This window comes from Lissotriton vulgaris, chromosome 8, assembly GCF_964263255.1.
Source record: "Lissotriton vulgaris chromosome 8, aLisVul1.2, whole genome shotgun sequence".
Classification (NCBI taxonomy): domain Eukaryota; kingdom Metazoa; phylum Chordata; class Amphibia; order Caudata; family Salamandridae; genus Lissotriton; species Lissotriton vulgaris.
In genome coordinates, this window is record NC_141696.1 from 28,926,691 (window position 1) to 28,942,771 (window position 16,081).

General features: G+C 39.2%; 1 protein-coding gene across 1 annotated transcript in view; it reads right to left on the reverse strand.

Annotated features, from left to right (window-relative positions):
• Window positions 1–9,742: 9,742 nt before the first annotated feature.
• Window positions 9,743–16,081, reverse strand: part of LOC147693290 (vomeronasal type-2 receptor 26-like) — a 76,689-nt gene continuing 70,350 nt past the window's right edge. The window contains exon 4 of the mRNA XM_086935899.1: window positions 9,743–10,686. Coding sequence (XP_086792025.1) covers window positions 9,743–10,686 — 944 coding nt within the window. The remainder of the gene's footprint in view (window positions 10,687–16,081) is intronic.

Genomic DNA, 16,081 nt, shown 5'->3' on the forward strand with positions numbered 1-16,081 from the left:
AAGTCTTCATGCTGATGGCCAGTAACAAAACTAAACAGCCACAAATAAAAGGTACTGAGACAGTTTTCAAATTAATGTCATATGCCACACAGAGTAGGAACGCTAAAGGTGTATGCAACCAGGTTACATGAGCAACACACAATGATACTTCAGTACAAATCAAATTGAAAGTCATTCGCTACAAACTAGAGATTAACCAGGTGGTTGTGAAGAAACATGTAAGCACAAACCTAACCACAAATCATAACACTATCTGCTTTCATGAACTAGAAGAATACAATGTTTACTTGCCAAAGCCATTCATGAATAATTGTGCCACAAAGTGCTGTGGAGTGACACCAGCAGAGGTTCCGGGGTTTTGCACGTGGAGTTGTCCCAAAGGAAGCGGCCACCACAAGGCCTGCAGTACAGGGCCCCAGAACAACTTCCCAGACAGCCATTAAGTATAGAGCTCCAAAGGATAGCAAGGTCAGATCCAAGCAGCAACAGTTCCTAATGATGACCCCCGCAGCCAGCACGTCACAAAGGACTATAGAAGTACTGCCATATCAAGTTGAACATGAATCGCCTGAGAGCCCACTACTGTTGTCCAATATATATATCGCTGATGCATTCTTAAAACCACCCACTTCGTTTAATACTGACAAAAAATACAATATTGGCAATAGGAGGACTGCATGTATAGAGACATTTGAAGATTTCATAGATGCAATAGATGAAAAAGATTATAAAAAGATTATAAGGTATCTAAGGAACGTGACTGGTGAAGGAGTGAAAAAGATACAAAAGAAGGTGAGATGGCACACAAACAAATCAAAAACAGCCATGAATGTCAAGTTTAATCCGGTGCCAAATATTGATTATGAAAGATACATATTAACACCATCAGTGCTGCAGCAATTCCTCCCGGATGCTTGAATCCCATTGTTCATGACGAGCTCAGCTCACGAGCAGTGTACTGCATGACGAGCTCAGCTCGTCATGAGCATCAAAGGGGTTAAGTCAGGAACACCAGAAACCAGGCAAAGCCATCAATGAATTTGTTGAGAGACTTGATGTTCTAGTCCCCAACAAAGGGTTTCCTTGTAGGGCTTGATAAGAGACACTGCCATGTGCTCAACCCTAAAAGTGACCAATAACCACTGCCCACACCCTCTCATTTTCTCACTCACTCACTCACTCCAACTCTCTTACACACTCTATCATGTCCTTCTTCACTTTCACCTCAGAAATGTGACCTGATAGCTTAAAATATAGGTAACACATCCTAAATACTCAAGTATGCCCATCAACTTGTATCAAATTAAAAGAATATAGCTGTCTAATCACCACTTTTGGTTGACCTTTTACAGTAAACCTAAGGGGGAAACCATTGACGAAATTTGATGAAAACTGTCTGAATATATCAGAAATGTATGAATTATCTGAGCACAACTACAAGAAGCTGTGAACGTTTCAGGTACTGATAACTATTTACACGAATATTAGTTTCACATAGCAAATTTGTCATATCGTGATACTAATAGTTGTTTACTGATTTTTATAGAGATTCCAAAGGAATCCATATTGTTTTAAATATATAAAAATACACGACTATCATTGAGAAGGATATATCAGTGCTCTGAAGGACCTAAGTTTGGGTAATTATTATGCCCTCTACATTCGTTACAAATAACACAACCCGATGTATAAATTAGAATTAATTTAGTACTGCTTCATTAATCCTTTTAGAATCTTGTACGTCCATTGTTACACTGGGCCCAAAAATCCAACAATAAGCTGGATACAAAAAGCTGGACCTAAAAATCCAAAAATAAGCTTGAAACAAAATAAAAGTAAGCATTTGTCACTGGGTCTATCTAAATCTCTACTCGAGCTAAAATGGAATTCTTGGTGACTTTAGGTTTCTTCTAAATCTGATTATATCTACACTAGTCACGCAATTTCCCCTCTTTTACACACTTCTGAAGGTGACACAATAAAACTCTTTTCTAAAGATATTTCTTAATTATTCTTCACTGCGCTTTCAGTAGGCATCTTTATGTGGAGGTCAATCTACTTTGCAATTTATCATGACCCTCAGTGTAAGTCCCCCAAATTATGTTTTAGGTAACTGTATGGCATTACCTGACGAAGGCGTAGATTACGTCAAAACGAGCGTCGAACACAAAAACCTTTGTTAATGCCACGGTTTAAGTCGGTGCATCTTAAGTAATTGGTTGAAGTTTACTGTTTGTTTTTATGTAACCAAGTATGTGTATTGTAATGAATTCACATGGTAACTACATATAAAATATAGTATGAAGTGATATTTTTTAATTGACTTCAATATAGCCTTATAGCCCGCCGTAGTGGGCTATCCCAGCTGTTAAAGGCCCGCTGAATTGTTAAAGGCCCGAGCCGAAGGCGAGGGACTTTAACGAGACAGCGGGACTTTAATAGCCGGTATAGCCCTGCTACGAAGGGCTATAAGGCTATTAGAACATTCTGCCACTAGAGGGCAGAATGTTCTAACAAATTAAACAAAGGGTTCTCGAAGCTCGAGGGGATATAAATCCCCTCGAGTTTCGAGAAGCCTTTGAAGAACATTAAAATGTTGATCTGCTGGCCTTTACCGGCCTGTTGAAACAGGGAGCACTCCATTGTCTGGGATTTAGTCGGAACAACCTAGGCATGGTAAAACTACATTGCTCCTTCTTATTCTCTGTGGTCAGGCACTAGCACTTAAACAAAATAGAGAAATCAAGCTGTTGTTTTTGAACCTACATATTTTTGGTTCTCAAAAATACAGAAAGAGCAAAGGTCCTGAGACAAGAGTGGTGCAATGGCTGATATTAAGAACAACCATCTATGAATGCAAAGTTATGGGGTCCACCACTGAGCCCAGAGATCTATACTCTAAAATCACTTAGCTTTTGTAGTGAGGGGGGGGTTAGGTAAATCTGTTTGATAATACGACAGGGCTCTTTATTGTATGTGGTCTGCTAATCATGCTAATGACATTACTGACCTGTATTTGTTTTGTAGCTGTGACACACTTATTGCATATCAGAGCATAATAGTTTAAATACATTTTCTAAACTTCCTTCATAACTCTTTTCTATTTTATGGTGGACTAGTATAAGTAGGAGAATAAAAGGGGGTGACCTGCTACCGGGATCCCTCTGAAGGCCAGGGGTGTTGTGTTCTGAGGTGCCAAATCACTTGACTTTCTGGAAAGGTTAGGGGGCAAGTCAGTCACTATATGCTAGTCAGATTCAGGGCCAAAGATACTGATGAGGTATGGTGATTCAGTCTCTACATGCTGATGTTCTATGGTACCTAGTAAAGTTCTGTTCCTGAATCCCTGCATCATGGCACCACCAGCATTGGTCTGGTATTTATCTGCAGGTCTCCTGAGTAGTGCTTTTACACGTCAACACTACCCTTGCACCTTTAACCAGAGACGTCCGTGGTGTTGGTGATGGTAAACAGTCTAAATATCGAGTTTTCAATTTTGACCTACAATAATATTGAGTTGGACATATCGTAGGGACACAATATCGAAGTCAAGAATATCGACAACCAGAATATCGAACTGAATGTAAGAAATATTGTTTTTGTTAATATCGAAGTTAGTAATATCGATAGCAAAAATATCGATGTTACCAATATTGATATTTATATTAGTGTTTTATAATGTATTTTATATGTTTTTGTCGAATATTGTACTAGTTTTAGAATATATGTATAAAGTTAGTAATTATTTTTTAAAGTAAATTATGCATTTTAGTACTGTAGCGGGTTGTGGGTTTATAGGGGAATAGGGTGGAAAGTAATTTAATTATATTAAATTAATTTTAATTTTTTAGGAATTAGTAATTATTTTTAAGTACATTTTGCGTTTTAGTTCTGTAGGTGGATGTGGGTTTATAGCGGAATAGGGTCTGAAGTAATTTGATTGTAATTAAGTAAATATTTATTTTTATTTATTGGTATTGACAATTAATTTATGTTAAATAATTATTAATTGGTAATTAATTTGTATTAATTGGTTAGTTGGTAATTATATTAAGTGTATTAATTTATCATTGAAGTGTGTTTTGAGTTTATAGGGCAATAGGGTGGGAAGTAACGTATTTGTAATTAAGTCATTATTTTTTTATTGTTGAGTATTGATAATTAATATATCGCTAATTAATTATTAATTGGTACTAATTGTTTAATAAATAATATTTTTATGTTTGGAAATTAATGTATTGTTCATTAATAAACAATTGGTATTATTCATTTGTATGTATCAATAATGTATTGGTAATTAGTTATGAATTGCTAAATATTTTTTATAATTATTTTTTTTGTATTGAAAATAATGTATTATTATTAATTGTTAATAATTATTATTTAATTGAATTTCTCATCAATTTAATAGTTAATTTAATAATCATTGGTTATTATGTTTAAGTACTTATTTATTGGCATTGTTAGTTAATTTTTTGTTATTTAATAATCAAATTAATATTTATTTAAAAACAAATATTTTAATTATTAGTCACTTATTTTTACCCCTACACTATCCAACACTTTCCCTATTGTGGCACTCTCTGGAGTAGGAATAGTAATTTTAACCTCTACGCAATCCAACACTTTCCCTCATGTTGCACACTCTGGAGTTGGAATAGTAATTTTAAGTTCTATGCTATCCAACACCTTCTCTACTGTTGCACTCTCTGGAGTTGGAATACTAATTTTTTCCCCTATGCTATCCAACACTTTCCTTACTGTCGCACTCTCTGGAGTTGGAATGGTAATATTTACCCCTAAGCTGTCCAATACTTTCCCTACTGTTGCACTCTCTGGAGTTGGAATACTAATTTTAACCCCTACGCTATCCAACACTTTCCCCACTGTTGCACTCTCTGGAGTTGGAATGGTAATTTTAACCTCCACGCTATCCAACACTTTTCCTACTGTTGCAATCTCTGGAGTGGGAATAGTCATTCTTATCCCTACGCTATCCAGCACTTTCCCTACAGCACTCTCTGGAGTTGGAATAGTAATTTTTACCCCTACGCTATCCAACACTTTCCCTATTTATATAATCTTTGGAGTGGGAATAGTCATTTTTATCCCTACGGTATCCAGCACTTTCCCTACTGTACTCTCTGGAGTTGGAATAGTAATTTTTATCCCTACGCTATCCAGCTCTTTACCTACTTTTGCACTCTCTGGGGTTGGAATAGCAATTTTTACCCCTAGGCTATCCAACACTTTCCCTACTTTTGCACTCTCTGGAGTTGGAATAGTAATTTTTACCCATACGCTGTCCAACACTTTCCCTACTGTTGCACTCTCTGGAGTTGGAATAGTAATTTTAACCCCTATGCTATCCAACACTTTCCCTACTGTTGCACTCTCTGGAGTTAGAATAGACATTTCTACCCTTATGCTATCCAACACTTTCCCTATGTTTGCACTCTCTGGAGTGGGAATTGTAATTTTCACCCCTACATTATCCAATATTTACTGTTTTAGTTAATGTAGTGTATAAGATATTTAATGTTTTTTTATGTGTTATATACATTTTGTATATTTTTATTTATATTATTGTTGTATGTATTTTTCAATTTATAAAATATTTTCCTAACAATGTATGAGTTATTACAATAATTAATTGTAAATATTATTAAGTATATATATTATATTTTATATGTATATGTTTAATGTTTTTTTTTATATTATATGTATTACTTATCATTTTAAAGATATGTTTAACTATGTTTATTTTAAATATATGTATTATTTACTTCATTTTACATTATTTTTTAACATTAAAAAAACGATATTTTTAACAACAATATATATTTTTTCGATATTTTTGTACTTACCATAAGGTAGATGAAACTTCGATATTCTTGACATCGATATTTCGGCTCCGATATTTTTGACGTTGATATTTCAGTCAGTGATTAGTTGGCCCACGAGCAGCTTCTGATAGTCAAAAACAAAAATCCTCTATAAAGGGCATAGAGGAATTTAGTAAAGCTCCGTAGAGTACCCAGTATCCAGAAAATTCTGAGATGACTCTCTTCTCAAAGTGAATTCTTCCCATGGCGCTTGGAGAATTCACCTTGAGAAGAGAGTCATCTCACAATTTTCTGAAGACTTCAAAAATCCTCAATGCTTATATGGTAACGAGTAATCACAGTTACTACAACAGCGTGAACAACTGCCATGGCAGTGTCATCAGCCATTCAATTCCCTGCAATGTGTGCAACATTTTTTATGAATTCCATGAGCCCATAGCAAAGTATCCTTGAGGGCCGCCACTCACCCCCATAAAAAGCTTATGTTTTATAATTTTTTCTTTTGAACAAAGTGAATCTATTCAAGTACCAATGGGGTACATTATCATTAATGGCCTAGATGTAGTAATAGGAATCCCTCACTATAAATGTGATGGAATTCAGAATCCATATTCTACAAAACCGGAACCAGATCTTTCAATTATGGCTGAGCGGTGCAGTCACCTAAAGGTTCTATATGGGTTTGTGCCTGGAATACACCATATTTTATGCCACCTTTTACTGCATCAAATGTAGCTGAGTACTTGTACTTAGTACCTACCATGTTCATAATCATCAGTATAGGGAAACAACCTTTACTATGCAGTCATCACATCGCACTACATTTGCAAAGCAGTCATTACATCGCAACATCCTTTACAACGTATGTCACCACAATGCAGCCATTAAGTTGCATGTCACTACATCGCTTGACACTACAACGCATGTCACTACAATGCAGGCATTACATCACATGTCATCAAAATGCATGCCATTACAACGCATAGTACCCCTACACTATCCAACACTTACCCTACTGTTGCACCCCCTGGAGTTAGAAAAGTACTTTTTACCCCTACACTATCCAAACACATACATTAAATGCAATGTAATGGTATGCATTGTAAAGGTATATATCGCTGAAATGGAATGCGTTGTAAATGTAGTTTTAAACAATTTGTTGTAAAGGCATGCGATGTAAATGTATGCATTGTAACATCATACATCCATCAGTATATGTTATGAAACTCTATACATTTAAGGAATAGTTTCGCTGGACACATGGTAATCTTGTTCATGCTGGAGGTATTTCTCTATTTGTAAAACAAAAACATAATATACACCAGAGACTGCCAAGGACGTAGCCTGGATCAATCTTTTATGTAAGGCTTTCGTATAAGGAATACAGGCCTTGGTGGCAGCCTCTAAAGCTGAAACAAGAGATACCAAAATTAAGCATTTCTTGAGCCAATGGACATGTATTTTTAGTTTTTTTTGTTAATGCAATATCTATTTACGCAGTGAAATATTAATGTAATTTATAAGCAATTTGGCACTGTTTCTCCTTTGTTGAATAAAACGTATGTGTAGCCACTGGAATACGCAATTATGCAGATCACTAAGTTGGTTGTATTAATACGAGAATGTATGTGTTTAGACACAAGCACTTCTGTTTGTAAATTTCTGAGAATAGTAGTGTATTTAGTAGTCCAATGTGTATTAGAAAAATCTGAACAAATTAAATTGTGCAACAGTTTAACCCATTGTGCATGGTCTAGTATGTAAGTTCTACCAAAGTTTAGAAATCCTGCATGTGATTGAAGCTTTTACAATGTATTTGGTATTTGCAAGTGAGCACATTTCTCTATGTGGTGATAGACGTTTACCTTCATTGTATCCCAAAAACAAGACCATATGAAAGTAAATTTTAGATTTTGGAAAATGGAATTTATAGCCATTTAGTCAGCGAATCCCAGAACAATACGATCCACTCTGGCCAAATGAGTGTTTAAATCATCATCTTTGAGGAAGATATAATCAACATATGACAACTCTTTTGAATCAATTTTCCATAAAATTATCAGGCAATGTAGTTCAGTATCTTTTCCAAACAATGATATTAAGCCTTTGCTCAATTAATTTTGTACAGTACAAGTGCATGTGTGACTGTTTAATTGTCTGTAGTCTAAGTCTATACAACAAGAATGATCTGGTTTAATCACAGGAAACAATGGATTATTTAGAGGAGAGACATCTTGATATTCTAATTGTGATAGACTATCCCTACCTAACGGGGCATTTTTCTATGCGTTGTATGATGCATTCTGAAGCACACATAAAAAGAGCAAATCAACATTATTTATGGTTTATTTGCAGGACGGTGTCCCTGCAACACAGGCACCCTCGCAACATGGCGGCAGGGTGCTTTGCCTGGTCCAAGGCAGTTTTTTTTTGCACCAGGGGAAACAGAGGGGTGCACCATATTTTAGTAAACATGGCACATCCCTGCGTTTAAAAAAAGTCAGGGAACGGCGCGGTCACATTCGGAAAAGCACAGCGCTCTGGCCTTTTCTTCCCAAGGAATGCATGGAAACAGATCTAACACTTTCATTTGCCATTCTTGGATGCCTAAGGTGTCATAAAGTAAAGGTACAAGAATACATTTTTAAGCGTTTATTAAAAAGCTCTAATCTTTGTAAATAAAACACGAACTGCAATTATCAGAAAGATGAAACATCATTGTTATAAACATTATTAGAAAGGTGAAAAACCCAAACAATTCAACCATGTTAATTTTTCATAATGTTACTAACAATCTGTTACTAATTTCTCCATGATAAAGAGAGCATGTCGAGAGTACCCATCTGCCAGGCTTTTTGTTAAGAGCTAACCCCCTACCTTGGTGCTGTATACCAAGACGCCTGTCTCAGTGTGTTAACAAATAAACCACTGTCTGAGGTTGCAGGCCTGTATACCTCTCTTGCAAGGTTACCTTTCTTCTCAGCATGAAGGTCAGGTGCAGCGGAACTACATTTCACAGAAGCTTTTTTGATGACCCTGACAGGAAGGGAATCTCTCACCAACCTTCACATGGACGCTGTCTAAATAATAAAGTGCCAATCGTATCACTCTGTGTCAGAGGTGTAGAACAGCATCTATAATAAGTCTGGACAGAAATAGTTGTGTCCTACAACCAAACAAAAAAAGATTAAACAAAGCTTTGTGGTCTGAGTTGGCGACCTTGGAACTAAATGTGCAGACTACAGGATGACAATGACTATGAAAAATAAAAGCGTGCAGGGCATACTGTAACATTAGGAACAACATGTGTAAACTACCATTAAAAACAATGCTAAGTTAAAACCTAAAATTAAAGGAAGACTAAATGTAAGCTACATAACAACACAGTTTCTGCACAAAAACAATAATTTATGACAAAATGCAAGCATCTACTAAATAGTCAGCTCTACCGTTGCCAGGGCTGGATTCTCCTAGCAGTGAAGACATTTTCCACTGCTGGGAGGATCCTATAATTTGCCCAGTTTTTTTTTAAATACTTGCAAAGTGAATTTAGTTCTCATGCAGTATCATGCAGTATCACAAAATTGCACAACCCCTATTTAGATATCTTCAATGTTGAAAGATTGCTGAAGGCTCTGTTTGTTTTGAAAATAGTCACAACATCTAAATGTGCAGTGGTATACATTTGTGTGACATGTTGTTAGGCATACGCATCAATATCTTCCTCCTGCCTTCTATTACCTTGTGAAAGGTCCACTGAGTGGTTGCATTACTGGATTCTAGTCTACGGATAGACTGCTTTATCTGTAGTCACAATCCCTCTTGCAGAGTTATTATTATTATTATTAATATTGTTAGCATGTAGTTTAGGCTTATTCTGCCCATGCCTTCACCAGCTAACTCCTTCTTCTTTTGTGATCTTGATGTTTTCTGATGGTACCAACAGTTTTTCTTCCAATAATATTATGTCTGTTGTTCATATCAGGCCTGAACAGAATGATATAGCACTTGGGAAAGAATATACACCCCAGCTGCCCAGCACTGGAGCACAGGATGGCAAACACCTCCACCGCCACCATGTACTTCCCTTTTGTGCTCAGGTATGCCGGTATGAAAGAGATCCACACACTGACAAACACCAGCATACTGAAGGTGATCAGCTTGGCCTCGTTGAAGGTTCCAGGGAGATCCCTTGAGACAAAGGCCACTACAAAGCTGACTGTGGCCAGGAGGCCCATGTATCCCAGCATGAAGTAGAAGAAATGTTTGCCTTCATTACATTCAACAATTATCTTTTCTTTATACGACAAGAGGTCAGGCTCTGGAAATGGAGGGGATTTCACTAACCAAATAGAGCAAATAACAACTTGTATCAGAGAGCAAAGAGAGACTATACAAGTTGGAGTTTTTCCTCCTAACAACTTTCTCGCCGGGCTGTTGGGGAGTTTGGCTTTAAAGGCAATAACAGCAAGTATAGTCTTTGCGAGCACCATGGAGACACTGATGGAAAAAATAATACCAAAGATAGATTGGCGCAGCATGCAGGACAGTTTTGTGGGTCGACCGATGAATATGAAGGAACAGAGGAAACAGAGCTTTAAGAAGAGGAGGAGCAGGTAACTGAGCCTTCGGTTGTTGGCTTTGACGATAGGAGTGGAACCGTATTTAAGAAAGATTGCTAGTACGCAAGCAGCTGTGAGAGCCAAGAAGGCAGCAGCGAAGGAGAGTGTAAGTCCAAGGGGCTCATCAAAAGAAAGGAATTCTATCACTTTAGGGATGCACTGGTCATGTTTACTGTTAGGCCATTGGTCATCTGGACATTTCATACATTCTTCTGTATCTGAAGAGAAAAAAAGATTACAAGTTATATGATTCCTCTTAAAAGTGAAGTAAACATTTATCTTTTGTATTGATTTAAGAATATTCAGTTATTTTAGAAATACATTTGACATAGGAAGCTCTTTGACTTTTTTCCTCTCACAGATTTGATATTAAGGATGTCATTAGGAAATCCCTTATTAATGTGCACATGCTTTGGAATAACTTGGTTTAATATCAGTTCAGTTCATAAAGCTTTATTTCGGAACATAAAGACAATGTCCATAAAAGCACAGCAAAGACAAATAAAATACATTCAACAGAATAAAAGCAATGGTCCATGTAAAATAGTTAAAAAATCATACTTTTCCTGGCCCTAATCGCTTTCAGAAGAAAAGTAGCAGTGAAAAAGCAGATATCAACATGATATAAATTAAAAAGCAATTTCAAGGCATCATGGACTCTCCTAACACCAAACTTAACAAAAACAGGTTTTAAAAAGGCGATTCGAAGGTTTTCATATAACTTACATATCAGAACAAAGTGCAGAGTGCTTTGTGCGGATCTATTGTCACATGGGCACGCGCCCTCTGGGTGCTTGTTCTGGAAAGGGAAAGCCACCAAATGGTGCACAATCCCCATCCTCATCAGAGTCAAGACAAATCGGTGGGACGCCCTATTAACATGCCTTAAATAAGGTTGAAAACCCGCATTTTTGTTATATTTGGCATAGTAGGAACAAGTGGACAAATTAGCGCCATTGTTTCGCCGCTGTTCAGACTTAAAAATTAAAAAAGCATTCTTTAGTTCAGCTTTATACAGGTCAAAGGCTGCTAGACTATCCCCCTTTACATCAATTCCAATGATCTCCTTAAAGGTGTTTATCACATATTTAATCCAGGGGATCTTAAGATAATTGTCAAGGGAAAGACAGTCCCCTATAATAGCTCTGTTTAAGGACGTTTCTTCCTTCGCCCACACAGCACGCCATAACATTAGAGGTCTTAGAGCAATTAAATCAGACAAATGGGGGATGCCTAGTTCCTTGTGTACTAAGTCTTCACAAGTTACCTGCCTATGATACAGTTACAGCATCCCGTATGTCGGACTGTGTACCCGCCGTAGATAGGGCGGGCCGACGATATGATACGGCAAAAGAAGGAAGCCCCACAGAACCTTTTCCATTTTATACTATTACAAGTAACAATTCAACCACCCATTCCTGTGAAGGTGCCCTTTGTATTGGTCTTGATGCGAGTGCACCCGTCGACGCCTACAGACTGGGCTTAGCTGCGAGAACCCTGGAAGTTAGTTCAACCACACCTTGTGTTACCCAGTCGGTGATGGCCGTTCACGACACCATCAAGTCTGCTGGTCTTACCCTTATCTCCTGGAACATCGCCGGTATTGCAGGGAAATTAGTCTCACCCTTTTGGTCCAGGTTTATTGGGGAAGGTTTTGATATAATCCTCCTCCAGGAAACCTGGTGCCAGGAGCAAATTAATATTGAAGGTTACTCATCCCATTGCCTTAAAGCTACGAAATCCAGTTCAGGTAGGGCTAAGGGGGGTCTTCTGTTGCTCCTGTCCAACAAGATGAGTAACTGTGTAGTCAGAAGCAGTTCGACTGTGGGATTTCAACCTGCAGCCATGCCACTTGTCCAATTGGAATCCCTGTGGCCTTGGAACAGTAATGTCCAACCAATGGGGGGGAGCGGGAGAGAGGGAGGATTTCCTCCACTTCCCACACTGTGATTATGGCTCAGTACTTAATAAAATGTTAACTAAACTAGACCTGTACCTGTTAAACTGTAACAAAAACATCCAGGCAGTTACATGTCCCGCCTTTACAGGAAGGGATGCTGGGACATTTATAGATCATATTTTGCTGTCTAGTACCGGAGAATTTTCTAACCTGTATATTAAAGAAGAAAGTCTCAGTGACCACAATAGTATTTGTATTACCCTTCTGGGTCACGGTACATCACCAGTGACAAGAGAAAAGTGCTCCACTGATCTAGTACCCATCAGACCAAACGGTCTAAGGATCAGATGGTCTGGAACCAATTCCAAGGCCAAACAGAAGGAGGTTATAACTAGCTGTAAAACTCAAATCAGCTATTGTTTAAATAATGTAACTAACCCTGATTCCCTATTGTCATACTTTATCACTATCAATACTACTATCGAAGGTATTTTTACTAGGGCTTCCCCACCCAACAGAGGTATGAAGCAGGGATGGTTTGACAAACCTTGTATACTTGCCCTTAGGGAACTAAAGAAGGCATTAGGTACTAAACCACGAGACAGTGACGGAATAAAATACCTTAGGGCCAACTATAAAATGGCAATCACTAACTGAAAAAAGACTCTACAGAGTGAAGCATGGGATAAGTTAAAGGAAGCACCTGAGACTAAAAACTGCAAACTATATTGGGAAACAATTAACAGCCCTTTTCTCAATATAGATGACACCCCGGAATTAACTTCCTATGTTGCATGTAACGACTGGATTACCCATTTCACTAACATCTTTAACCCGGAAGGGATACCCTTAGAGGCATCAACTATTGAGGCTTCATCTTGGATACCCCTACCCATTGGAGTAACATTGGAGGAAGGCTATGAAGGGCTTTCCAATAGTAAAGGAGGAAAAGCCCCAGGCCCGGATGGGGTTCTGATTGACCTGCTAAAAGCTGAACCAAATTTGTGGGTTCCCATCCTGGTGAGGATCTTTAACTGCGCGGCAGAAGACAATTTCCCTCCTTCTTGGGGCCAATCAGTTATAATTCCCCTATTCAAGAAAGGTAGCAAATCTGAGGCCTCCAACTACCGGCCGATTTCTCTGCTGGATGCCTCAGTGAAGGTCATGAGCAGGATTCTGCTTAAAAGGTTAGAAACCTGGGCAACTGATTCGAATATTTTACCTAAAGTGCAATATGGTTTCCGGAAAGGTATGGGCACTCTGGAACAGTGTGTAAATTTGGACCTTATCATTAACAAATATACTGTGGCCAAAAACGGCAACCTTTTTTTATGTTTTGCTGATCTGAGCAGCACATTTGATTTAGTTAACCATGCTATTCTTTGGGAGGTTTTGCTAGAGTCTGGGGCACCGAAGGAAATTGGCCACTTTTTAGCCAGGCTTTACGAAAAACTCTCTTGCAAGGTCCGTTATGGCACCCTAGGCGAATGTACCCCATTTCTCAAAGTTTCAAGGGGAATTCGCCAGGGATGCGTTTTGGCCCCTCTTTTATTTTCCCTTTTTATTAATGGCGTTGACCGTACCCTGGTTGATATTCCCGCGGATGCCCCTTTGATTGGAGGAAAACCTGTCCCACTTTTACTTTATGCGGACGATACTGTTCTTTTATCCCGCACCCAAATTGGCCTACAGCGCCTAATCGATAGTTTTATGTTGTTCATCCAAAATAGGAGGCTCTGTGTGAACAAATCCAAGACGTATGTTATGTCATGCGGGCAGGCCGCAAATAAGATGGAGCATAGTTTCTTCCTGGACAGTGATAAAATGACACACGTTAAAACTTTCTGTTATTTGGGAATCACTTATACCAACAGTGGGTCTTGGTCTTCTGAATTTGATAACATCAGATTGAAAATGCAGCGGACCACCAGCAGCATATTTCGATTTGCCACTAAACTTGGATCGAGAAGCATCCCAGATATGACCAATATATATAATGCTCGTTCTGTCTCTTCTGCACTGTATGGGGCGGGTGTATGGGGCCATAGTGAAGGCCCATCGCTCCAAACTGATGAAAATAAGTTTTTAAAGAGATTGCTATGTGTTCCTTCGTCCGCCTCTGTACAACTGGCTAGTGTCTGCCCCCATCGGATCCGTTGGAGACCGGGTGTTTACCTACGCTGTGTCTCACAGTGTGACGGGTTTGGAGCTGATCGGATCTAAGCTAAGGAGTTCAACCACACGCAATTCACAAATTTTGGCAGATCGTAAGGGACTGAGGCACATTGTGGATTAATGCAGGGCTGCTGAAAGACTCTACGGACGGACTCAGGGGACACACAGAGACTTGAGGTATTTGTTTGTCTCCTTCCCGCCTGCTCACTTTTAATCTACCTCCTTTGTTCAAAATGGCTGGAGCCATAAACCTGTAGCAATAAATCCCCCCACCCTCCCCCCGTACCTCTGTTCACGAGGCTCCTCACTTTAACTCCCCCACTCAGCATTCCTCCCAGATAGCTGGAGCATTGCGGGCTCTGATGAAAGCGAAATTCCTCCCCCTATGCTGAAAGCAATAACAACAGACAGAGGACTAATATTTCCTCCTCCCCTGCATGCATGAAGGAAAAGGGAAACTGCAACAAACAAAGGACTGATGTCTCTATCCCACCTACTTGGCGGACATGTTTGACTAGTCTCTCTCAGGGACGGACTTCCTGGATTAGTCATTCTCTGCCTTATCTCAACATTTGCTAAGAATTTTACATTCTAGAATAATCACAACTACTGAGCACTTGGCTCAGTTACGTATCTACACCTTCTTGTGATAGAATGCCTGCCTATTATTGTATCATTTTACTTTTAACTATATTCTGAACATGTGTAATGCACGGAATGCTACCTCATATATGAAAGAATGTCTGCCTACTATTGCAGTTCACCCCTAGCTTTACTCTGAACATTCGTAATGCACAGGTATAATTCCCCCTCCCCACAACGTGTCCACTCCCAATCACATTTCCCATCCTACTCTCAGCCCCCACTATCCCTCCTACACCCCCATCTCGACTATCAGTTTCCCAGCACACACCCTGACCCGCCCACCTACCTTCTGTGCCACCACTCACACCACCCACCCCCTCCCCACCTCATACACACCCCTCCCGCCCAAAAGATCCCTTCTCCCTATCACCTTCCCGTACTTCAATACAGCGCACACCTCCTCGAACACCAGCCCACTCTCCCACCTGCAAACGAACTCCCTGGTCAGCCATTCTCCTCGGTCGGCCGCCCCCACCTCCACCATCTACCCCACAATGGGCAACACCATGGACACCCTCGCTCTGATCAAAGATGACTTACGCAACACCAAGGAACTACTCGCCGCACACCCCATTCACCCCTCACCCACCTCCCCTCCAAACCTATCCCCTACCCATCTGGTTGACTCACTCACTTAACACGCCACAAACCTAGCCCCAATCCCCACTCTTAGACGCAGCATATGCCCCCTGGTCTCCCTTGCAACACCTCACTCAACTACACCTCCCCGCCCGAACTCTCTCACTCAACCTTTCATTACTGTTATTACTTGCCTGATTATTCACATGTTGGACTATGTAGCCTTTTACCTGCGCTATTTCATACACAGGTTGGCTTTGTAGCCACTTATTTGTACCAGTTATACTATGTGACCTATTGATCTACCTGTCTGA